This window comes from Lytechinus pictus, chromosome 1 (genome assembly GCF_037042905.1).
Source record: "Lytechinus pictus isolate F3 Inbred chromosome 1, Lp3.0, whole genome shotgun sequence".
NCBI lineage: Eukaryota > Metazoa > Echinodermata > Echinoidea > Temnopleuroida > Toxopneustidae > Lytechinus > Lytechinus pictus.
The window spans coordinates 6,974,589-7,002,047 of record NC_087245.1 but is presented as its reverse complement, the minus strand read 5'-3'; the positions used below and the strand labels follow the sequence as shown (position 1 = coordinate 7,002,047).

At 34.6% G+C, this 27,459-nt stretch overlaps 1 protein-coding gene across 1 annotated transcript; it reads left to right on the top strand.

Moving 5' to 3' along the window:
• Nucleotides 1-27,174, top strand: LOC129256624 (prolyl endopeptidase-like). Its single transcript, XM_054894785.2, has 17 exons — nt 1-166; nt 5,715-5,842; nt 7,032-7,127; nt 10,147-10,315; nt 11,152-11,253; nt 12,507-12,649; nt 13,107-13,222; nt 13,980-14,125; nt 14,895-14,999; nt 16,576-16,680; nt 17,211-17,405; nt 19,391-19,539; nt 20,090-20,206; nt 21,462-21,557; nt 21,999-22,100; nt 22,858-23,083; nt 24,073-27,174. Exons 1-17 carry the CDS (start codon nt 104-106, stop codon nt 24,136-24,138), a joined length of 2,124 nt encoding a protein of 707 aa, XP_054750760.1. The 5' UTR covers nt 1-103; the 3' UTR covers nt 24,139-27,174.
• The last annotated feature ends 285 nt before the right edge of the window (nt 27,175-27,459 follow it).

Sequence of the window (27,459 nt, the reverse complement as noted above, 5' to 3'; positions counted from 1 at the left end):
GCGCCATCTGGTGAACAATTTTTCCCAGTTTGCTGATTCACGATCTTGGAACGGAACCCTCGAATTTTAATTTGGGCCTCCCATTTTCGGAAGATTCTTCGAGATGACATCGTATCCAAAGTTCCGTAAGGACGAAGGGGCAGTCGATGAGTACCATGGTCAGAAGGTTTGTGCCTTTGAATTTTGATAATCGAGTACATTCAGCATAGTCATAGATAATATCCTTTCATAATTAACATTGGACATTGTGGTCCCATCCGTTCAATATTATGTCACTTGAACTGAATTGGAAGACTTGTGAAACTCGATCGACGGCGGGGGGGGGGGGGGGGGGGGGTGGGGGTAGCTAGAAGGCTCCTAAAGTTAGAGAGTATTTATAAATCATTCACTAACGTTTGCTTACCCTCCACGGAGCCAGGGATTGTGCACCATTCAAGATTAAATTAAATTGGCTAAATAATGTTCTAATAGTAATAGGTCTTCTAATTTTATTTCCGAAATTTATTACCGATTTCAATTTTCATTTGTAACGTAAGTCGTAACTTAAATATTCATTAAAAAACCAAGAAAAATATTTATGACAATAAAATTTCTCGATATTGATAAGAAAATGTGAAAAAGCTTGCCGATGTTTATGTGGCCATCTCTTTGTTAGTAATAGCTAAGGCTGTGAAACCCTTAACTTTATGAGGGCGGCTGACATCTGCCGCCTGCGCGTGCGCGCGCGCCCTCTACATATTGGATATTCACACCAAAAATTTATGTTTTCTGATTGTACGGAGCTTTATCTATAACATAGAATAACAGCAAAAAGTATGATTTCATGAATAGATTGGCATAATTTCTTGATACAGAAAAAAAATATATGAAGTGAAAATTACCGCATGTGCAACCACATAGCGCAGTGGCAAATTGTCCATAGACTATGATCAATGGATAGAGCATCTCCGCACAGTGATTCGAAGACCGCTGATTGGTCCATCGCGCAGATCACGTCATGACTACCTGGTTGGCAAAATAATTCCTTCGGACCACTTGTAGAAGTATCGATAGCGATAACGATATCCGTTCACATTGTCTACGCGTGAAAGGGTCTAGGTTCGTGATCGGATCTCTCCAGTATCGATCAAAAATTATCGAGATGCAGCAATTTCGTGTGTATTCATGCGACGCTCTGAAACCCACAAATTAATTGACTTTGTGCAGTTTGCGATAGATTCTACAAATTCCAACAACCACAATGCCATATCAATACTACTTTGTAAAATTTTGATGGAAAAGCAAGAAGTAATCAAAATTTGCTTTTAGTTTAATACCTGTGCGGTATCAGTGAGAAAACAGATCCTCCGAGAATACCTTTCAAGATTCATCTAAATTATAGGAAAGTGAAATTTTAGGTCGATTTTAGTACGCGATGATAGAGAATTGCACACTTGTTTTGATGGAATACTGTGTGGGTCTCTGGAAGGCTTGCACTCTGCATGCTTATTATATTTTCATTCATAAATAGGCTTGCGAGAGTGACTGGATGACGTCATGTAATAAGCAAAATGTAATAGCGTTGAACGATACGCTATGCATTCTATACAATTTGCCACTGTGCATAGATTATGTCATTCTCTACCATCGAGCAATTTTTTGTCACGATTGCAATCTGCAGCCAACATTATAAGTTCTAAATTCCTAGTTTGGCTACTTCAGTACTTGTGTATTAAAGATGAATATTGATCCAAGGTTTTCAAAATTTATATAGCTGTGATACACAGAAATACAATAAATGTAATCAGTTAGATGAAAATAAGTAAATATATATAGAAAAGGTAACATAGGCTGATAAATTTCTTCTAATCCAATACCAGCTCATATAGAGTGTAATAATGAATATTAAGGATGATCAAAATGCTCAACTCCCTTATGTAATACATGTACATCTGTCATGAACAAAATGTATGTCAACCGTGTATGTCCGTCATGATAAAACATACCAAATTAATGCGTAAGCAAAGCTTGATTTTGGTACTCAACTATCATTTGACATCTCCTTACACTCATATACCTGAATTTGAATAAAAGGTCTGAATAATTCACAGGAATTTTTAACTGAACACGAGAATTTGGAAAAAAGATATTCTCTGCGTACATCCAACCGGGGGGTGTTTTCCCATTTTCTCAAGGTCACAAGAAGGGTGTTGCCCCAAAATTATGTACAAAAGTTTTCTTCTCATAGAGGACTTGTTTGGTAAGAAATAATATTCCCTTTTTTGTCAAAGCTCATTAAAGACTGAAGTGTATATAGATCTATATTTATGGAATTGCCTTGAATATGACCTAAACCAATTAAAAGGTAGTAAGGTACACATCTAATGCCGTAATATTTCAGCTTGTTCAATAAAATATCTTGTGAGAGGGAGTCAAACGCCTTTGATAAGTATGAAAATACCAATAACCTTTTTTATCTTTATTTAATTCACTAATTATCCTGTCTTTTATTTCAATAACTGCCATATCTGTTTAAAATTTCTTGCGAAATCCATATTTACTTTCATATAAAGTATGTTTAAGTAAAAAGTCATGAAATCTGTTAAAAACCAATTTCTCTAATATTTTTTATTACAAGGTAAAACTGATATTGGGCGATAATTAGTAAAACACTTTGAATCATTATTTTTTTAATACAGGTGCAAGCCTTGAAATAAGCACCTGTGAGCCGGGGGCAATTTTTTTTTTAAATTGCCCCCGGCTTACGGGCTTTTTACAGGAACTGGGGGCAATTAAAAAAATAAATATTTAACGGTGAACCACACCGCAAATTTGTTTATAGTAAGCGCAGCTCCTGCAATTTTTTAATTAGTACATGAATAGCATATGCTAAGTGTTAGGCTTATTCAAACATTTAAGAAATCAGATTTAAATGTTTACCGGTAAGTGTGTTTTGACACCCTCACTCCACATCCCCTTTACAACCACACACACATGGGCTTATTTATTTTTCATCTTTAATGAACCATGATCCCCCCCCAAAAAAAAATCTAAATAAATGAATAAAATAAAAATATAAAAAAAGAGAGAGAGATGGAGAAAGAGAGAATTCAGATCAAATAACAATAAATTTAGAAAAAAAAAATAATTTTAAAGTTTTTTTTCATGGTTAGAATCATGGGTGTGGGTGAGTGTTTGTGTGTGATTGTGACTGTGAGGTGCACTTGGATTGCATATAAATTATGTTAAAGAAATGAAGAAATGAAATCAATATCTAACTCAGTCTATTCAAATTCCAGCACATAGCCACAAGCAAAGTCGGCGACTGTGAGGATAAAAGACTCGCACATCGTATGTGCTGTGAACAGGGAATTGTCTCCTGTGCAATTCGAATTACTATATCGCAGAATTGTGATATCCCAACTGGAAATGTGTGCATTAAGAATTGCACATGGTGAAGTATGGAAAAACCGCTACCGGAAGCACACGCGCACATGTATTACAGAAGAAAAAAAAGACGGACGTAGCTCACTTTTTATGGTACAGAAAAAAAGACGCACTTGGCAATTTTAAACTGTGTTTATCGTAAATTGAAAGTTACTTGATTTTGGCTTTTCAGATATTTAAAATACATGTATGATATGGCTTCACTGCTCACTCACGTCAAAATTTTGATGATTTTGGGGCTTTATGGGCGCAATTGATGGCTTTATGAGCGCGAATTTGCGCTCAGCGCCCGCTTATTTCAAGGCTTGTACAGGTGCTACCTTAGCTTTCTTAGAAGATACATATCCAGAACCCAAACAATTGAAAACATGGATAAGAGGATCTACAATATATTGTTTAACAACAGAAGGATCAATTCATCAAACCCACTACTTTTATCTATAGGCTACTGCAGAGATCTACATATATCTCTAGTACTTCACTATTCATTACTGGTGCAAAGAACAAAGTATTTGAGATAGGAGCATTCATTAATGAGGAAAATTCAGTATATTGTTGGATACAGATGATCCAATATTTATAAAGAACTCATTTAAATTATCTGCTACTTCATTAGGATCCATTAGTGTTAAACCATTATGATTTAAACTCACTTCTGCCTCGTTTCGCTTACATCTACCCAACGTTTGATTTATAAGTTTCCATGTACGTTTGGAATCCCGTCTTATGTAGCTGAATTCTCTGAAATAATAATCCCATTTTGCGTGGCGGAAATTAAATGTGACTTTATTTTTTATTACTTTATACTTGTAATAATTATCTTTATTTGGTGAGTTTATATAAGTTTTGTACAATCAGTTTTTCTTTTTTATAAGTTGTAAAACTTCAGGAGTAACCCATGGTTTCCTTACACAAGCTTTCATTCCTTAATGAGTCACTGTATTCAGAGGACAGTGGTTATTATATGACACCTAGATAGATCCTTGTGATTTGATTGGTTGTTTGATATTGTTCATTCAGCCCATTTTGCAATGACGTCATCAACCGTGCAATTTTGGATCCATTCATCGTGCAATTTTGGATCCATATGATTTTATCCATTGCATTCGCGCACCGAGACTGCAGCTCATGCACCAGCAGTGCTCATGTTGTAATGACATAACAATCATTGCAACAGACCGAACTTGCACTGCATGAGCATGTTTTGCATCGAAATTCATATATTTCATATGGGGAAAAAAAATCATTTTCTAGGTGTCATATAAACCAAATAATGAATGTTTTTTCATTCGTGCAATGGACAGAATACTTAATTTGGTGAAAGATGAAATAATGATCCATTCAACTCGGCTACGCCTCATTGAATGGATCATTTCATCTTTCACCTCATGAAGTATTTTGTCCATTGCACTCATAAACATTCATTATTTGTATATTGTAAAGACTAATGGATATATCATGTAATAAATTATATGCCTTTTCTGGACCATTTTCTTGATATACCATTGACCATTTAATAGATGAAAGTTCTTCACTCAGTAAAGTAATATTTTCAGCAGAGATCTTTCTATGTCGGAAACATTTATGTGCTTTTATGTAGCTTTCATTAAAATGAGAAATATCAAATATTGGGAAATTATCATACATATTTTGGTGAAAATACCTGAAAGAGACGAAGAACTGAAAAAATGAGTGTACCGGTAAATGTTATCAATTATCGTAGCTGACTTATTTGTAACCCGAGTTGGTTTATCAATAAGAGCATGAAAACCAGATGAAATGACTGCATTATCAAAGTCATGTACTGATGTACCGGTACTCCTATTACTATTTGATATATCAATATTCATATCTCCCACGAGATATAAATATTCTTATGCTTAAAATCTTTGTTTTTCATTACTTTATCAAAGAAAGCAAAATTGGAGACATGGGACTTGGGCTGTTGATATATTAACCCTACAACTATGTTTTTGTCGGGTTTGCAATCAGTTTTAAGAAATAAAAATTCTACTCCTTCACATGAATCTACTTTGGAATGATTTTTTTTTCATTTGTTTAAGAAAAGAATAATGCTATGCATTTGAATGGAAATTTGAGTGTGTAATTTGTCTTTCCACCTCATATTTTCTACCATTTACTGACCCTTTCTCTTTATCCTCCCCCTTTCTCCTCCCCTTTTTTTTCTCTGCTGTCATTTTAGATACCCTCCAATTTTATTATGTTACCTCTGCCTTTCATATCAAATATGGCTTCTTTATCTTGCACCTCATTGTTTTTGCTCTTAGGTGGCTGACCCATACGTGTGGATGGAAGACCCAGATAGTGAGGAGACAAAGGCCTTTGTTGATGCACAGAACAACATCACAATGCCATTCCTAGAGAAGATGGATGTTAGACAACCATTTCATGATAGGTATACACACTATCAGTCAATGACAGATATTGTCTAGGTTTTCAAATAGTCCTTCCTGATTCCTGCCAATGTGTAGTACAAGTATACTACATCTATTGGTGCTACTAATACTTATATTTTCATGGAGCTTAACTACAATGTATGCTTAACTACTTGGTGTCACAAACAAAATGTCTCCAAGCTGCCTTATCAAGCATGACACTTAAATTGTGAAGTCTGTCATTCCTAATAGAATTATCCTCAACATATCCAGAATTGGACGTTGCTGAGTAGATTTAAATGTATGTTGTCCTTTCCTATCTCTTCTTCCCTGTCTGGTACCCGTATTTATAACTATTTTGTGTGCTTGCCATTGTAGATGTGAAACACACAGTTCTGCCATTCTCAATATTATTTCCCTTATCTTGGTTGTGACCTCTATTAAATCAACATTAGGTATGTGTATTTACCATGGTCTTTCCATTATTTCCTTAACATTTACAAACACTATCTCATGCCAAGTAAATACCCCAAAATCTGAGATATTAATGTTTGCTGATAACATTGGGTGTGATGTCTATAACTTAAGTAAGGTATCACTGATCCCCCCCCAAAAAAAAAAAAAAATAAATAAAATACAAAATAAAGATTAAAACAAATAGGTAATTAAAATCTGATGTAAGCTATGTACAAATTATTGCACCATCCAAATTTCACTTTAAAATTTCCTTGGTGGGTATAATGATATCTTTTCAAGAACTAATATTTTAACACAGAAGTGTGTCATAGTTAGTAGTAGTGATAATAACAATCTATTCCTGAAAAAGCTCTTATTAGTTTTTAAGATTTTTTCAAGACTGTCATTTATTAAAGGCCAAGTTCATCTAATGTTGTAAATAAGAAAGAAAATAATCACAAGAGTGAGGACTCACCAAAATGGGATTAAAATTCGAGAAAGCTGTGGCATTTATTTCTTGAAGTTAGCCAGTGATATCACTCATTTTTCCTTATTTTTTATTCATTCATATTGAGAACCTAACTTGTCTCAAATCACATGTAAAAATCTAATTAAAAGTGAATTGATATTTTGTGTTAGAGTGGTGTGTCTGACATTAGGCGATTTTCTTTTTTCACAAAATAGGAGTGGAAGCTGCTTATTAGTGCAGTTCAAATACACAGGTGATGTTTTATTTTATTTTCTTGTTTTCAGATTGAAGGGGTTATGGGACTTTCCCAAGTATGGATGTCCATTCAAGCGCGGATCACGTTACTTCTACTTTTACAACACCGGTCTCCAAAACCAAAGGTGAATGAAGATGTTAAATACTTTAGAAAAAAGTGCACACCACAACAAGAATGCATATCTAGCATTTCCATTTATCTGCAAGATAAAAGAGCACTGTTGATTGATGTTTTATGGCAGGGTGCCGTGACCGAGTGGTCTAAGGTGCCTGACTAGAAATTTGAAAGTCCAGGGTTCGATCCCGGCCACGGCACCTGTGCCCGAGAGATATTAATACTTTAAAAAATACTGCACCAGGGTTGAACGTACAGTAGATAGAGAATGTTAGGAAATTTAGATTCATTTTGGATTTTCAGAAAACAATGGACACTGATATTGTATATAATGCAATGTATTCATGGTTTGGAAATCTATTTTGCAACATCAGCGGAACCTACATGTAGTCTGCTGACACAGACCCTGATTTGAATCTCAATCAACTTGGGACCTGGAACAAGTTTATCACAAATACGACTTGTTTGTTGCAATTCAGAGTAAATATTCACATCGTTGTGGTATGTGCTTTGAAACCCAAATTAACAGCAACATCAATATGTTATATCACTAGGAGTGTCCTATTGTACACAAGTCCCAATCACCCCGTGTAGGCTGCAAATTCAGAGCATTTTCCTGAAAGAAAATGGTTTGAACTACTGCAACCATTACTCCTATATGTTATGAGATATTCATTTGGGCATTTTCACCACAGATGGACACAGAGGCAAAAAAATCAAATTGATATTCATGTCAAATGCTTTATGTTTTTTAATAAAACAAGACCTGAAGTTTCTGAGACAAAATTTTTTTCCGACTCTGGCAGCCATTTTTTATTTCAAAATGGCTGCCAAAGTATGGATACAAATTAGTGTTGAAAATAGTATATTGATACATATTTTGTTTTGACAGATTTTTAAAGAACAGGTTTGATCATGATGTTTTTGCCTGTGATTTAGCTTGCTATAATAACACTTTTTAAAATCCCACAGAAAGAAACACCAGTAATTCATTCATCTGATAAAAAAACATTGATGAAGTATGTGATATGGTATGTAATGTCAGTTACCGAAAACATTAACTTTTTTTTCTCATTTCCTGGAAAAGAGGATATATTATATGAAACTTGGTAGATTTCCTCTCTAGGTAACACCCCTCCCTTCTACACCAAAATTAAAGATTACCAATTAACAATGAAGCCATAGGGTACCATTAAATATATGTAATGTCAGTTACCAAGTGGAAAATGTAATGTCAGTTACCGAGATGTAATGTCAGTTACCATGATAAAACGTTCGTTACCAATATTGAAATGCAAATATGTGGTCAATTTTATGGTGAAGAAATATTGTATACTTGTTATTTAAGTCTTTCACTTTAAAAGTCACACCAGAAGGAGCTTGCTATTGACTTTTAAAAGGTATAGTTCACAAGGAATACTATATGAAATTATGAAGGAAGTTGCATTCCCATCGTGCAAAAAAAATTACTATGAAATTGTTTTGTACATGAACTTACCAAGTACCTAATTGTTTGTATCAGACAATTTTTTTTTTTTTTTTTTTTGGGGGGGAAGGGGGTACTTTTCCCAACCTATTGCCTAAATCTGCAACATTTTTTAAGCTTAACATTGTGATGAAGGGGATTTCCAGGGTCCCTTTTTTAGTTTCTAGGATTCTTTTGAGCATTGCCTCGCTAAAAGTAAATTCCTAGTTTTTATACCTGTTAGTAGTGTGCATGTGTGATACAATTTTGTTTTTGGTTTACAAGTATAGATGAAAAGTGAAATTTGACAGTTCTGATCAATGTTGCATGGATCTACTAAAACTGGTTTTTTCTAATTTACAAATAGTTCAGTTTGAGTTTAGAAGCTGGAGTTTATTTTTTGTTGACAGCTTAAAAAAGAAATTAGCAAAGAAAATGATTAAACAAATTATGAAGAGAATTGAAATCCGACAGATATGAACAAGCATTGCTTGCACTGACCAGAATAGAAATCAATAAAACTACATGGCTGCATGAGATTCGGGGGAGGGGAGGGGGAAGTTGGAGAAGGAAAAGGTTTAAAAAGTCAATATAAAACTGATGAATATATTATGGGTGTATAGTCAGAAAAATCCATGTGTACAGTCAATGCAATGTTAAATTACTATAGGAAAACATGTAGCAGCTATTACCCCACCCCCCCCCCCCCCCGATCAAGTAAAACATACATTTCTTATCTTTCGATAATTAAAAATGTGAAGTATTATGAAACTTTTATGATTTTAAAAAGCCTTACATATAAGTACCAAGAAAATTATGCCTTTGAAAACTATATAGCACTGGTAAATGTTAATGTGTATTGTCAGTTACCGACAAGTAATTATAAAAATGTTCAAATCAAAGAAAGGAATTAAGAAAAAGAAAAAGTTTTTTCATTGAAATGTTCCTAGATACTCGGGTATACTTCCACATCAAGCTCACTTTCATGTGAAGCCCTGCACAGAAGATACAATGCAATGATTCCACACATTTGACTTCCATGTGTTATCTCTATGGCAAATTAAGTGTAATGTCAGTTACCTTAATGTCAGTTACCAGCATGGTTGTGGAAAAATTATCATAGCCCCCAAAAGACAAAAACAAATTGTTTAATATTTTGACACATCTTAACCTAGTAACGGAGGTATATTTACATATTCAAATTATTTCGCTATCTACTCAGGGACATGAGATATTTCAATTTTAATGAACACCCTGAAATTACATGTCCTTTTGCGTAATGTCAGTTACCGACACATTTTTGCTTGCTGATGCGTAAAAAAATAATGTTACATAAGAAAACTTAGTATCAGAGTATACAGCAAGGTTCACTTTATTAACTCTATCAAAAGCAAACTCCCATCATTTGTTGTTTTAGAGATACACACAATAAAAGGTGTGAAAACATTGTGCCGTGTAATGTCAGTTACCGTGAAAATGCCCATTTACATTTTATGCTGATGTAATATGAAATGAAAGGCAAGTACATGTATGTTTTCAATGTTATTTCCCATTTGTTGTACAGTGTGATGTATGTACAGGACTCCTTAGAAGCAGAAGCCCAGGTATTCCTTGACCCAAACAAGCTCTCGGAGGATGGTACTGTAGCCTTGAGAGGGCGGGCTTTCTCAGAAGATGGAGAATACTTTGCTTATGGACTAAGTAAGAGTGGCTCTGATTGGGTTACTATCAAGGTAAAATAGGATTAATTGGATATATTTTTAGATAGAGAAGGATCATGAATTATGAGTATTTGAGGTCAAATAAATCTGGGCTAACCGCTACATAGTTTCATCTCTGTCCATCAGTTAATTGCTCATCACAATATATGCTAGATTTGTATATTATATGATTGTTTTTCTATGTATTTTGATTAATTAGTTTATAACCTTGTATGTAATTTCATGGTTTATATACTTTACAATTCATGGATGAAAAATAGTTCTCTCTGTTTTATGGACAAATTAGAAATACAGCCATGGGAACATTTGGTCTTTAACTCTTTGCCCACTTTGTTCAACTAGAGTCACATACAGCAGACTGCCAAGTTGGACTCAAGTCACATTCTATTCACAATACACACAGAATGCATTAAGTCGTTTGTTCATGCACACATACACAATATTGATGTGTGCATCGCATTGTACTGTGTACACACAAAGCTTCTCTTTACAATAAACCAATCAAAAGCTATAACTGTGAGCTGAATTAGCATAGTCCATGCCAAACCACTCTTCATGTTGCACCATGAAACTAATGTGGCTCAGGATCAATTCTGTCTGTGGCAGCCAAGAGATAACATGGAGAGAAAAGAATTCATTCTGAACATTACTATTGTGGACTTTTAGGTGAATAGAATTCAATAGAGTATGTGAAAGAGAACAATATATTTTGAGTAAAGTAAACTAGAATATATAAAAATGTTAACAAATTAGAATGCTGATAATCCTCATGATGTGAGGGAGAGTTTGTTCTTTTGTTGTGTGTATATCTCTAAGTGAAGTTTCTTGGGGATTTTTGTCACACACAGGCAATGAAAGTGGATGGAGCTCAGCAACTTCCTGATACCCTGGAGAGAGTCAAGTTTAGTAACATTGCATGGACACATGATAACAAAGGCTTCTTCTACAGCGTAAGTTGATTGCATGAACACATGATAACAAGGGCTTCATCTCCAGTTTAAGTTGATTGCATGAACACATGATAACAAGGGCTTCATCTCCAGTGTAAGTTGATATGTTCGTTTAGTAATATTGCATGGACACATGATAACAAGGGCTTCATCTCCAGTGTAAGTTGATATGTTCGTTTAGTAATATTGCATGGACACATGATAACAAGGGCTTCATCTCCAGTGTAAGTTGATATGTTCGTTTAGTAATATTGCATGGACACATGATAACAAGGGCTTCATCTCCAGTGTAAGTTGATATGTTCGTTTAGTAATATTGCATGGAGACATGATAACAAGGGCTTCATCTCCAGTGTAAGTTGATATGTTCGTTTAGTAATATTGCATGGAGACATGATAACAAGGGCTTCATCTCCAGTGTAAGTTGATATGTTCGTTTAGTAATATTGCATGGACACATGATAACAAGGGCTTCATCTCCAGTGTAAGTTGATATGTTCGTTTAGTAATATTGCATGGAGACATGATAACAAGGGCTTCATCTCCAGTGTAAGTTGATATGTTCGTTTAGTAATATTGCATGGAGACACAATAACAAGTGCTTCATCTCCAGTGTAAGTTGATATGTTCGTTTAGTAATATTGCATGGAGACATGATAACAAGGGCTTCATCTCCAGTGTAAGTTGATATGTTCGTTTAGTAATATTGCATGGACACATGATAACAAGGGCTTCATCTCCAGTGTAAGTTGATATGTTCGTTTAGTAATATTGCATGGACACATGATAACAAGGGCTTCATCTCCAGTGTAAGTTGATATGTTCGTTTAGTAATATTGCATGGAGACACGATAACAAGGGCTTCATCTCCAGTGTAAGTTGATATGTTCGTTTAGTAATGTTGCATGGAGACATGATAACAAGGGCTTTTTCTTCAGTATAAGTTGATTTATACATCTCTATACTTCTGCCCATCATTGGTGGTTGCTAGAGGCATTATGTGTTTTAGCCATCCTTCTCTCCCGTTATCGTTCTTGAAATACCCCCAAAAAATTGACGAATCAATATGGAGACAAGCACATCATCTGTGTAGTTATGATAAGACACATGCTAGATATGGGTGCACAGTTGAATTGAAATAATTGATATAAGGAATAAGATATCAAATTTTGTCTGAAATAAAAAGTGGTCTCAGATTACCATTGAAATACAAATGCACTGGCAATGAAATTGATTTCCTTAAACTGTTCCAGAGGTTTCCAGATTCTGATAACAAGGCTGATGGTACGGAAACATCAACTAACGTCAATCAGAAGTTGTACTATCACGTTCTTGGTAACGACCAATCACAGGATGTCATGTGTGCAGAGTTTCCCGATAACCCAAAATGGATTGTGTAAGTTTATTGTCTGCCAACTTAAAACCCATATTATTGAAAGTTATGAAAAGGAGCATTCTTTTTATTTCTGTGTCGAAATTGGAATCCTGTAACAGCAGTGGGCTTTGAGCAAATTTGTCCTGGCTTTTTTTTTTTTGGGGGGGGGAGAGGGGAGCTTAATAGCTACTAATTGCAAGTTTAATGAAATAGTGAAAAGACTGGCTTTGTCTCTGCAGATATCCTTTGTAAAACCTGAGTACCAGTTTTTATAATGGTCGTTATCTACTGACATACTTCATCGATGATGCAGTTAGCACCTACATGTAATGATCCAGTCACACACAACAAAAACAACTCCAAACTGATCAATGGTATATCATTGGTAATAACGTGATTGCTTTGATCTGCCTTGAGTAGGTTTCGCTGGTGTGTCTTTAGCATGATGGCAAATTTTTCTCTTTGTTTGTAATCTCAGAGGAGCTGAAGTGAGTGATGATGGAAGATATTTTCTTCTGACCATCTCAGAGGGATGTGATCCGGTCAACAGACTCTACTACTGTGACAGAGAATCCCTACAGGATGGGATAAATGGTAAAATTTCATTATTTTTTCATATAACAGTGAGTCATATTGTGTGGGACATTGCTATGAAAAGATACAAGATAAGGATAAGATAATCTTAAGTTTGAAACTTCTTTAAATGCTGAAAAGAATATGTATAAAAACATGAGAAAGATATAGATTTGCGATCTTGTTGATACAAATCAATTGGATGATATGATTTATTAAAACTCCCTTCATGCAACCTGGCATACAGCTATCGGCATTATAAGTAACCTGGCATTCATTATTTTTATTGACAACCTCTTTTACAGATTGGCAAGTATTGAAATTGATATAACACAAACAATCAAACTCCAGTAATTCATCTTGCGTGCGCATATGTCAAGGCATGTAGTTGAAATGTCCCAGCCATGGTATTAATCTTTGATGTGTCCAATTTGGCAATAATCAACTGATGATAGCGAAAGTATTTACTAAATTCGGTATGACGGATGGCCTATATTGAATTTGAAAGGCAGATGTGGAAAAACTGTCTAGAAATTTAAATAGGTATCAAATCAATTCAACTATTCATCAAAGAGCATTTGAAGCTAAGAAAACCATTAAATGCTTGAGAGCTGCAATTCCTTTGCTGTGTTTATCAGTTAAATACTTTCTTGTCAGTGGTGCTCAGTAAAATAAATGATTGCCCCCCCTCCATCCATCTCTCTCTATGGTGTATTTTTGTGTTGAATGTGCATAACATTGGTGTAAAATATTTTGAATTTTTTTCTTTGTTGATTAGGTGTTCTTCCATGGGTGAAGCTTGTAGATAATTTTGATGCTGAATATGAATACATCACCAACGAAGGAACACTCTTTACATTCAAGACCAATCTAAAGGCACCCAAATACAAACTCATCAACATTGACTTTACTAAACCCGACATGGTAAGATTTTTATCAAAAGGGGACTGCAAACCTTATTGACATGTTTTTTATTCAAATGTTGAGCAAGCTCTAAAATTTGATTGATAAGTTATGAATTAAGCTTGTGTCGTATTGAATTCATATTATTTGTAATCATTGATATAGAAATAATGCTTTTTTTAATACCCTCGGTATGCAGTTTTGAAACTATAAGTAGATTTATTAAAAATCTAGTTTGTTCATTTTTCCAAATATACTTGTGTATGTATTTTACACTCTGTTTAACAAGCCTTAGCACTTTTGGCATTTACCGGTAAACCATTTGCAGTGAAGTGTTCATCTGCACTGCAAAATTTATTTAGTGAATGTAAAATGGTTCAATAATTGAATAAAAAATTTAGGCCTATATGAAAAAAAAAAAGTGGTATATGAATGCAGCGATAGGGTGTATTGGTATGATTAAATGACTTTATGATACACTTGCCAAACAAAGTTTGAAGGGGGTTAATATGAATAATTGTATGTTTGGGTATTAATAACCCTCGTTGACATTTCTAGATAGATCTGTTGTTAAATGTTAACATTAAATCAGAGGTGAAATGAGACAATTTGCTGTAATTATTATTAAAGTAAGTGTAAAAAAAATGTGTTTGACTAGAGATTTGTTTGAATTTTAGTATGTAATGTACCTAAATATTTGCTTTTCTGTCTCAATTTTGAAGGAAAAAAAATGATGTTATGATTTATTTGAATAGAGAAACAATGTTTTTTTATGACATTGTTATAACAGGAGAATTGGAAAGATCTTGTTTGTGAGTCTGAGACTGATGTTCTTGAATGGGCAGCATGTGTCAATCAAACTAAACTTGTTCTATGCTATCTACATGATGTAAAGGTAAGTCTATGGTTGTAACAGATCACAGTATTATTAGATTTGTTAGATATGATTACACTATAACTGTTTCCAGTTACATTCATCAAATATGTTTGATGTAAAATCATTAAATCAAGCATGAAATAATTTGGAAGGAAGGCTTGTTGAAAGTTTATTTTAAGGATACAGTCCGACCTCTCTTATCCGGACACGTTGGGACCAGCACCAATCCGGATAAGGGATTTATCCGGATCTGGGAGACCCAATATTAAATACATGCAGCTGCGCTGCTGGCTGCCTCCCCAGGCCAACGGCGGTAGCTACACGTTATCTAATGTAGTGGGCGTACAGACAGTATTAACTGCAGTGTCAGTGCAAATTATAGGCGGTATTTTTACGGAAATGAAATTGATCGATGGCCAAAACTGTTGGATAATTTACCTGATAATATGATTGAGGTATACATCGAGCATACCTCGAAAGAAAGAGAATGACTAGATGAAACTAAGTTTTACAATTAGATCATCGCGGCGGGTATCGCAGCTTCGCAATGTCAGCCATTGTTACACTGACTGTAGGCTCAAACATGATAGATGGCGCTGTCTGTATTGAGGCCTAACGTTAGCTAGCGAGACATGTGTTGTTTTTCCCGGGAAGCAAAAAGAGAAACGTGATGAAATTTTTGCGCTGCGCCCTGATTTACTGGAAATTATCATGCCGAAGTTAATTCTTTTGGTGATTTGGGTGAGATATTTTCATGAAAAATTATTTTGTTGTGGGTAGACTACATTGGAAAATATATGTAATCAAAGTGAGTTTGCATATAGGATTGAGTTTGCGTATAGGATTGAGTTTAGATTGAAATCTCATTTCCTCACGTACTAGATTGAATTAAAAAAAAAAAAATCTCGGCAAGTGTGCGTCTGGATAATAGAGAGATCCGGATAAGGGGAGGTCGGACTGTACTTGAAATTATGTTATCCCCCCCTTCCTGCCTTTATCTTAATTTCACTTATCTTTGCTTGTTGATTTGTATAATGTTTACTACATGTATATGTATCGTGTAATCTTCTGTGTGTATCATGTAATATTCTAAATTATTTTGTGGGAACAAATTGAATTTCCATTTGTACTCGATTGCAATTGGACAATAAAATTATCTGAATCTGAATTCATTATTGCTAATTTTTAAGAAAAATTATTTTTTTAAAATAATTACCTGTATCTGTGGAAGTGCTGTGGTGTAGTGACTCTCACCTTGTAATCAAAGTGTTGTGTCATCAAATCCCACTGCGGCTTTGTGTCTTTTGACTAGGCATCAGTCAACACTTTGCCACTCTCCACCCGGGTGTTGAATGGGTACTCTATAGGATGCGAAAGCCTATGTAGTATTAATGCCCAGGAATAGAGTCTGGACATTCTTGTTGGAATGCTTCCCCGAGAGTGGATAAAGTGCATATACTCTATGCAAGGAAGCCTGAATCTAAAGACCTGGGTACCGGTAATATCTGGAAAGCACTTAGAGACATCATTTTGATTAAAGCACTTTATAAAGACAAAACATCATTATTATCACATCATATTCATCTTCATTCAGAACATCCTCCAACTGAATGAGCTATCATCGGGACAGAATGTCACTACGTTTCCTCTCGATGTTGGGACAATTACAGGATACTCAGGACGGAAGAAGGACACCGCAGTGAGTAGCAGTAGAAGTCAATTTCAAATGGTCTTCATAAGTCCTGATCATCTGACACTGAATGAATGATCCACTCACAAGACTGAATTCATTCTATGTCTATTTTTGTTGTTGTAGAATGCTATTGATTTTTTTTTATGTCAGATTGTTTAAGTAGCTTTAGGGGATGTTTCACAAAGAGTTAAGTCCGAATAACAGTACCACATGCACATGAAATGTTAACTTGTAATCTCAATACATGGTAGAACATGTCACAGGAGCAAGATCTGACTGATGCGGTGAAGTGTTACTTACAACACACAATGGGAGTTTAAGTGGGACTATAAGTCAGATTTAAAATTGCAAACACCGTCAGGTTAGGATAACAATCACCCGTACATAGAAAGCACATTGAAATCAATTACCTCTATTGTCTTGAGTTTGTTAAGTTCTGAGATTAATCACAACAATTATATTGTACGTAGAGAAGTCCTGCATGCATGGAGTGATGGCAACAATGTGTATGATGCTCTCTGTGTTTTGCCTTACAGATTTTCTACCAATTCACCTCGTTCCTTACACCTGGTATTATTTACCATTGTGACCTCACTGCCACGACCCTTGACCCTTCAGTCTTCAGACAGATAGAGGTCAAAGGTTTTGATCCAAGTGCCTTTGAAACGACCCAGGTGTTCTATACTAGCAAAGATGGTACCAAAATACCCATGTTCATAGTACACAAGAAGGTAATAACTTGATATTAAATCGTCAATTATGTTAATTATATTATATTTCACTTTTATTTTTGTATACTGTATACCTTGACAATTCCTGGATATTTTGTGCTCTATCATCATTATTATTATTTGCATATCTATATCAAGTTTGTTAAAGGGACAGTTAACCTTGATGGTAAGTTGATTTTAATAAAAGCAGAAAATTTAGAAAAAGATTTTGGTGAAGGTTTGATGAAAATCCGTCAAAGAATAAGAGCTTTGATTTTTGTCTCGCCTGCGTAGCGGAGCGAGACATAGGTATCACTATTTCCGGTGTCGGCGTCGTCGTCAACAATTGTATTGTACATGTACACCCAAAAACTTTCTATAGCTTCGAGGTGGGATCACCAAATTCATACCAGAGGTCCATCTCCTGAAGGCACAGGTCAAGTTCGAATATGAGTCGAATTTGAATAAGGTCAAAGGTCAATGAAATTTCTATGACTGGCACTGTGCTGTGTTGTACACATATTAACTTTTTATATCTTCGAGGTGGGATCACCAAATTCATACCAGAGGTCCATCTTCTGAAGGCACAGGTCAAGTTCGAATATGAGTCGAATTTGAATAAGGTCAAAGGTCAATGAACTTTCCATGACTGGCACTGTGCTGTGTTGTACACATAATAACTTTCTATATCTTCGAGGTGGGATCACCAAATTCATACCAGAGGTCCATCTCCTGTAGGCACAGGTCAAGTTCGAATATGAGTCGATTTTGAATAAGGTCAAAGGTCAATGAACTTTCCATGACTGGCACTGTGCTGTGTTGTACACATAATAACTTTCTATATCTTCGAGGTGAGATCGCCAAATTCATAACAGGGGTCCATCTCTTGAAGGTGCAGTTAAAGTTTGAATGTGAGCCGAATTTGAATAAGGTCAAAGGTCAATGAACTTTCCATGACTGGCACTGTGCTGTGCTGTACACAAATTAACTTTTTATATCTTCGAGGAAGGATTGCCAAATTCATACAAGAGGTCCATCTCTTGAAGGTGCAGGTCAAGTTCGAATGTGAGTTGAATTTGATTAAGGTCAAAGGTCAATGAACTTTCCATGACTGGCACTGTGCTGTGTTGTACATACAATAACTTTCTATAGCTTCAAGGTGGGATCGCCAAACTTGTAACAGAGGTCCATCTAAGTCATATAGCATAGTTTTGACATGCAGTCTCTTCATGACTGCAATATGCAGGCGAGACAACGCTTGGCGTTTGCCTTGTTTATTTTTTTACTTTGTGATGTCATAGATGAGCAGCCCCTCCATATGTCCTGTGATACATTGAAAAAAATATGGAAGAATTGAAATCGATTTTATTTGTGCGTTGGACATATCATCAGACACATCATTTCATACCCCGTTCTATATTAAAAATATTTTTATGTATTATATTCTGCCAAAAAATGGAATTGATTAGATATGGTGAAGCTGCGCACATACGTATATTACATCCAAAATTTAAGACTTTAGAAATACACAACTTCTATAATATTTGGATGGATTTTCATCAAAACTTCACCAATATTTTTCTCTATTCTTCTGCTTTTATTAACCAAATTATTGGTAGGGTAAACTTCCCCTTTCAGCTGAGGATATAAGATTTTCATTGAAAATTTATGTTCAGTTTGATATGATTAAGAACTGATCACAATAATTTTTGGAGTAAATTATAATTTTTTGTCATCTGATACAATCTCATTCTATTGTCTTTTATTTGGTGGATTTCAGGCAATTTATTTAAAAAGTATCATTTACTAGATTTTGTTTAAGAAACAAACTATCTTATTTTAGATTATTTTAACTTTATATATCATTCTAAACAATTACAGTTCTCATTTGAGACATTTCAGGTGCAGCATAAAACAGCTAAAGTGACATTCAGGTCCTGCTATTACAGCTGGCATTCATGTTGTTATGAGTATAATTCCTCATTCACCCCTCTCATTTCCTTCAGGGATTAGAGAAGACTGGAGATCATCCTGTTCTTCTCTATGGCTATGGTGGCTTCAATATATCCATCACTCCAAGTTTCAGCGTATCTAGAATTGTATTCATACAGAACCTAGGAGGTGTTCTAGCTGTACCCAATATACGAGGGGGAGGGTAGGTTCTTATTTGTAAATACCTGTAATAGTAATTCAAGTATGCCAGATAGATGGGGGCAGGTACTATCATACTCACTTTAATCACCCCCCCCCCCCCACACCCCTAACTGTTCATTTATTGTCTAAAACCAGGATGTACTTTTACAAACAGTACAGTTAGTGGTCATTGTGTGGGTAGTAGAAAGAACAGGAAATACATTGTTCTCATTCAATTGATAATTACCATGGAAAGTAACTCCTTATTTGTAGTCTGCCTATAGAAAAAGTGACCTTAAAGTCTGTTTAAAAAAAGAAAATCAATACTTTGACCTTTTCAGCCTGATATCTTCACGTGTTTTGTAGACCGAATAGTATGATTATTTGACAAGTTCATTATAGTTCATCTCAAGATATTAGACTGATTTCAGAAGTGAATATTGACCAAATTTTAATAATAAGTATAATGTTTTGTGAAATGACATGAAAGTATCAATATATTTTGTAATTATCTGTAAAGTAGGATAATCTTGAATTTATTTTATTTAATTGCTTATAATATTGTTGGATAGAGAGTATGGAGAGACCTGGCATAAAGGAGGCATGTTAGCAAACAAGCAGAATGTTTTTGATGACTTCCAGTGGGCTGCCAAATACCTCATTGACAACAAGTATACTTCACCACAGAAGTAAGTGATGATTGGAAAATGATAATACTGGTCAAGTTATAGAAGGAGGGGCGGGGGTGAGATAACGAATTGCAGTGGTGATACTCACTATGATTATACCTATTTTCATGTTGATTATATTGGTGATGATGATGATGATCATCATCATGATGATGATCATCATCATGATCATGTTCATGATGATCATGATGATGATGATCATCATGATGATCATCATGATGATCATGCTGATGATGATGATGATGATGATGATGATGGTGATGATGATGATAATGATGATGATGATGATGGTGATGATGATGATGATGATGATGATGATGATGATGATGATGATGATGATGATGATGATGATGATGATGATGATGATGATGATGATGATGATGATGGTGATGATGATGATGATGATCATGATCATGATCATGATCATGATGATGAAGATGATGATGATGATGATGATGATGATGATGATGATGATGATGATAATGATGATGATGATGATGATGATGATGATTATGATGATGATGATCATGATGATCATGATGATCATGATGATGATTATGATGATGATGATGATGATGATGATGATGATGATGATGATGATGATGATGATGATGATGATGATGATGATGACGATGATAATAGTGATTGTGGTAGTGATAGTAGGGAAATGATATAAGTACAATATTTTTTTCAGAAACATTTGAAATGTTTTTGCCAGCAGTGGTGCAAAATTGTTGATATTGATAATTCAAATGATTAAAGAAATTGGCAAAAAGAAGCTGCTGAAACTGCTTATCTAATAAAAGAGAGCCAATGGAGTAAATTAGAAAGTCAAAAGGGGCCTAAGCTTTCGATCCTAGCAGAATCTTCGTCGGAGGCAAAATGACCATTTGCCTCCGACGAAGATTCTGCTAGGATCGAAAGCTTAGGCCCCTTTTGACTTTCTGATTAAAGAAATTGTAAGCAAAATTTCCTGAAGTACTTGGATATATATTTTTTAAACTCTCATAACCATTAGTAAGAGGCAGTCCTGGAGGACAGAGGGCTGGTGGCTGGGACTGTTGCCTTTTTATAATATTGATGTAAATCAAAGATAAAAGAAGAAAAGGAAATAAAAAGAAGCAAATATGGAAATGAAATGGCATCCTTGTGTGAAACCCCTACTTTACATTCAATAAATGGTAAAATTCACTTAAGTCATCCCCAACTACCAATCAAAATCAGATACGTGTTTCATATTTCATTATTCTCTTAGGATTGCAATCAATGGTGGATCCAATGGAGGACTTCTTGTAGGAGCGTGCAGTAATCAAGCTCCAGAGCTTTTTGGTTGCGTCATATGCCAAGTTGGGTAAGTTTGTCCCTCCTGTATTCTCAATATGGTAATCTTTTCATATTGTCTTCGGTATTTTGCTTTTATAATAATGTAAACATCTTTTTAAAAATTGCTTCTTTCCAAAGAACACTGTGGACATGCTTCATGCCCCCCTTTTTTTGTTTCAATAATTATCAGGATACTTTTGGAAATTAACTCTCTTTATTATAGTAATGCTTGATGTGTATAAGGTCTTCTTTGACCCTCATGTACAAATGTTTTGAAGTTACTACTGCCATTAAAGCTAATTTTGGAGGTTTCATAGTACCCCATGTATCTTTTGTGGCATATGTTTGGTCCTGAAAAGGACCATCCTTACTTGACATTTTTGCAACTATGTTCTGGAAGTCTTTAGAGGAAGTTCTTTAAAAATCAATCAAAATTGTATAAATCTCTGTTTCATTCTGATATTGTTAGGGTGATGGACATGTTAAAATTCCACAAGTTTACAATTGGTCATGCTTGGACTACAGACTTTGGCTGTTCTGATAAGAAGGAAGAATATGATTGGCTTATCAAGTAAGTTTATGATTATTTTGTACATATTTTAGCTTAAAAACAAGACAGATTATAAAACACTTTCACTGCCTTTATTGATAGAGTGAACCCTTGGGCCCCATTTTCATAAAGACTTATGATTATTCTAACTTTGGAAACTATGATATTGATTAGGTAATGATGAACATTACCATGGTAGTTACCATAATGACAAGTTCGTTAATTAATTCAGTATAAAAATATGAAAATATAAATCTATTACAAAGCCTGATTTTGTTATTTATATCATTGAAATGAATAACAAAATAGTTTGGACCAATGAAACAATCATTATTGCCCTGCTGTTTGATTGACTTTAGCAAAGGTTTTTTTTTCCAATGGTTTCAATAATTTTGCAAAGTGATCTCATAAAATTATGTACTTCTGTAAAAGGAATGTAATGTGTATTTCATTTGACTAAGCATATTTTTCCTTTAGTTTTGTTTTATTGAATTAATTAAATTTCATTGCTCATGACTAGGTGTGTCTTTAATGCCTCACTGACGAAGAGAATCTTTGAGTCTCTGTTCGTGATTATTTCAGTAACCATCTAGTGTCACTTCTTCATTCACTTTCTTTCATATTTAAAATAGTAGAACTGTAATATGTAGGTTTTGATCTGTAGTATGTTCTAGTTGTATATATTTCATTTGAATTTATCTATGTTGGTTGTTTGAATCCAATATCTTGCTTCAAACAATAATGAAATAACCTACCTTTTTATGTTTCTTTCACCAAGGTACTCCCCTCTTCACAACATCAAATGTCCCGAGGGTAACACCCAATATCCCAGCATCCTGTTGTTGACAGGTGACCATGACGACCGTGTATCTCCACTCCATTCCCTCAAATACATCGCTACTCTTCAAGAGATAGTTGGATCATCTGAGAAACAGAAGAACCCTCTTATGATCCGCATTGATACCAAGTCTGGCCATGGCTTTGGCAAACCAACAGAGAAAGTGGTAGGTTTTCAACAACTAGTTAAAAAAAAAAATCATGGCCATTATTCAGAAAATTATTTTATCTTTTTTTAAAACTTATCTTCATTATTATTGTCAAAGCAAATTTTGACAGTGTACTTGTGATTGAATTGCGCAAATTTGTGCCCATTAAGGAACACGTAAGTAAAATGCTAAGCAAATTTTATACCTGAGTTCCTAACACAGTGAAAATTGAAATGATGTAAAGAATAAAATCTTTTTCAGAATACTGGCCCAGGGTATTTTTTCATGAAAGTTTTCAGTAGTAGTAGTAGTAGTTTTCTAGTGTTGCTGTAGCTTGTTTGTGGTCTATATTATGGTTGTTCCACTTTATATGTTTGTCATTTTGCCTCCGACGAAGATTCTGCTAGGATCGAAAGCTTAGGCCCCTTTTTGACTTTCTAAAGTTTTCAGTACTGACAATTATAGGGGAAACCTTGGTTTTGATTTGCTGAGATGCACTGGTCTTTTACCGTTGTTACGTCAGTAACATGAAATGTTGCACAATATATTTCTTTTTCATCTAAACCTTTTATTACATGCTAATTTGATTTGTTTGGAGGCCATTATGTTTGGAACCACATGGATATTATGTTATTTCAGCCCCTTAGATTAGGTTCCATTTTTACATACATGAATTAATCAAGAGTTTTTTAATAGAATCAAATAATCATTATTTTTAGCTTTATTGTTGGTGTTTAAACTTCTTCATCCCTTTCTGTGATTGTTCATTTTATTCATGTCAAGGAAAAGTTTGATGATTTGAGTTATTTGTACTTGAACCTCTATTCTATATGCGATTTTTTTTTGGGGGGGGGGGGTGGGGTACACTTCAAACATGATGACACAGTTAAACAAATGTGACTACCTTTATTAATGAAACTGAATTGAGCTTTTCAATTGAACATAGAAAATATTGTGTATCACTAAATGACTGATGTTGTTATATTTCCTTTCTTTTTAATCCATAGATTGAGGAATATTCAGACATATATGCCTTCATTGCAACCTCTGTCAGTGCTACCTGGAGAGATTAAAGATGTTTCATATGTACTGTCACATTTACATTGGCCAAGCCTCAAGATGTAATCAAAGTGTGTGTATATGTGTTGTTGACCTATATGATATCAAAGTGTCACAAATTCCATTTTCCCGGCAGTGCCTACCACATAAAGTGAATCTTAATGTGCAAATGGTAAAGAACACTTCTGTGTAATGGAAACTCATGTTAGATGTTTAGTATTGACTGTAAGATAGAGTATTTTTGTGACATATTGGCTGTGGATCAGGGTAAGCAAATTTTTCTGTTTTGTTTTCTCAATGCTTGGAGTGTGTACTGAATGAACAACCGGAGACCATTTCTTTTAGTCCTTCATATATTTTAGATATACTTGGATGTGTATAGTGCCTTTCTGGATGTACATGTAGGTTGCTTTCTAAATCATAAAAAAGAATCATCCAGCCATCAAACACATGTTTGTTTGTTTTTACAAGTGAAAAACAAAGTCTTTCGTCTGAGTCTTATGAAAAGTAATGTGTTTGTAAAAGTTGTTGGGCCCGTTTCATAAAGACTTACAATTATCATAACTTCCTTTATTTTGATTGGCTGCGGAGCCTTGTACCATGGTAGTTAACACAATGGCATATTTACCATAATCCTATAAAGTCCTTTATGCATTGGGCCCCCGTATCCCTATCCCATCCCAATTAGTACACAAGGTTGATGAATAATGTTTGTTTCTTTTTCAAAAGTGTTGATATAAGAATATCCTGTGCTCAGATTGATTTTCTTACAAATCTGAAGGTAAATTGCCAATTTGTCTACTTCCAGCTCGTCTACTCACCACATGGTCTACTTTCATTTAGTCTAATGCCATTCCATCAATCAACATTTTGTTTAACAGCCATTTGGTCCAATCATCAGTTCGTCTAATCACCATTTCGTCTATGACCATTTCGTCTCATTACCAGTTGGTCTAATATCCATTTAATTTTCATTCATTTTGCACAATTAACACTTAGTCCAATTAGACCAAATGGTATATGGACTTAATGGCTATTAGACCAACTGGTTATTAGACAAAATGCTAAGTGGACGAATTGGCAATTACATGTAGACCATGTGGATAGTGGACGAACCGATGGAAAACTAAATGATAGTAGAGGAGTTGGCAATTGGACGAATTGGCATTAGACAAATTGGAAATAAACCAATCTCAAGACTACATCACATTTACTTCTAAATTTAATTGTTTACATTAGTTCAAGGCCCTGTACTGTTTTGATATTGTTTCAGTTACTGTATATATTCCATGCTTTCTCATTGTTATAATTTCTTTCTCCGCCGGAATATTGAATTTGTACATTATTGTCAATCTACAGATGCTCATTGCTGGAGGGATTGATGGATTCATTTACACTAAACATTCCTTGTATTATGCTTTGGGTGAAAACACATGTAGTAGTGCAATTAATTGAAATCATTGTAAAATGTGTTAGCATGAATGATGAGAAAAATCTTCTCTCCAGTTAAAGGTAAATGCTAGTTTTGGTAACGATCTCAAAATGAGTTCGTACAGAATCCAATGAAATGACCACCAAAGTGTCTGTTTGTATAAATAAAACGCATGTGCCAAAGGATTCTGGAAGAAATTGTGTAATTGCTGAGAAATCAGCAAATAAGCACAGGATTCGGGTAGAGCGTCGGGCCCGACGCTCAAAGCAATAATTATACACTGTCCCACGTGCGCTTATCTGTGTTGGGGAAGTTCAGTCTGAACATTTTTCAGCGTAGATTTCAAGATTTCACAAAGTTCAGTTTATGTAACTGTACCAGATCTAGATCCTCGATGATATACTGACAATTAAGCCTGGTTTTACAGACTTTCTCATGAAATCAGTGTTTACTGCAACTACTGGAATGTTCCACTTTCTTGTCATGTGCACACCATGGAAGCATTTCATGAAGGAATTTATAATTAATTTCGCTGTTATAAGCTACTGACATCAGTGCATCTCATTGGCCAAAAGCAACATTTTCAGTGAAAATTGCTTACAGGACCATCATGAAACACTCCCTTGATTAAGTTTTCACCAAAGTTATCGTGTTCTGTTTGCAATTATATTAGCCTTGTACAAAAAACATGTAATTGAATTGAACACAGTGAAATCTACTACTCATTTACCAATACTTCATACAAAAATCTTTTGGTTAACATATGAATGTCTGACAAGTTTATTATTGTAACAGGAATTATTGAATTTGAATTTCATTTGTTCCACTTTTAATACAAATAACATATATGTAACAAATATATTCATAAACATAGTGTATCGATATTAATTTAACTATTTAGCATAAAAAAACCATTTAAGATAAGGTACACTACAGAATGTTATAAAGGAGCCTAAATAAAAAGCAGAGCTTCATCACAATGATGCAATTATGAGATTCTCCAACCAGGAATACACATCTAGTTAATTTCATGCTTTTGATATAATAAAATATCAATTCAAAGGGTAGTAAAAGTATAGTGACTAATTTGGACACCTTTAGTATACCTCAATTGTAAAAGGGCTGTATAATAGCTATAAATAATGACTGGATCCAAGACTGATTGTTTAAACTATTGTTTAAATCAAGTACAGTGCAATGGGTGGGGGCAAGGGAGCAACAACCACCCTGTATGTTTTTTCAGGTAGAGAAAAAATTGAGAGGAAGAAGAAAGTAGATTATAAACAAATGTCTGGGTCATGTAATTCTGTCCATGCACCAATTAGTCACTAATGAATAAAATAATGTCACAATTTAAAAAAGGTCATATCGCCTCCCCCTTATCAAAATACCTTGAATCGTTCTTGACCTAAATATCCAATTTGATGTGTGTATCATTGGTAAATATGTAAACAAGCAGTAAGAAAATAATATGAAGCATTACTACATTATGCTTGTATTTATGAAGGGTTAACAATGCTTTAAAACAATGAATTTGAATTTCATTCCTGTTAAATGCAGGAAAATGTAGTTGCAATGGTCAATAAATATCTGACACATTTTTGTTTGTTTTTGTAAATAGCTTTTGCTGTTTTGTTCTTTTTTCATTGTTACACTCTTTTTTGTACCTAATACATGTATTGTGCTAATAATTTATATTTTATTATTACCTGTATCAGACATCTAAGCTGGTCATTTAAAAAAACATATTGCCCTAGATTTTCTGAATATTAGAAAGGGATAGGTATATTCTATTTTACTCGTTCTATGTGTGTGTATTGACTTCGCATGCAGAGACGATACAAAATATACCTTTGTATTTTCCCTGGTCTCACATCCGCGCATCTGAGGACGCTGAGAAAGA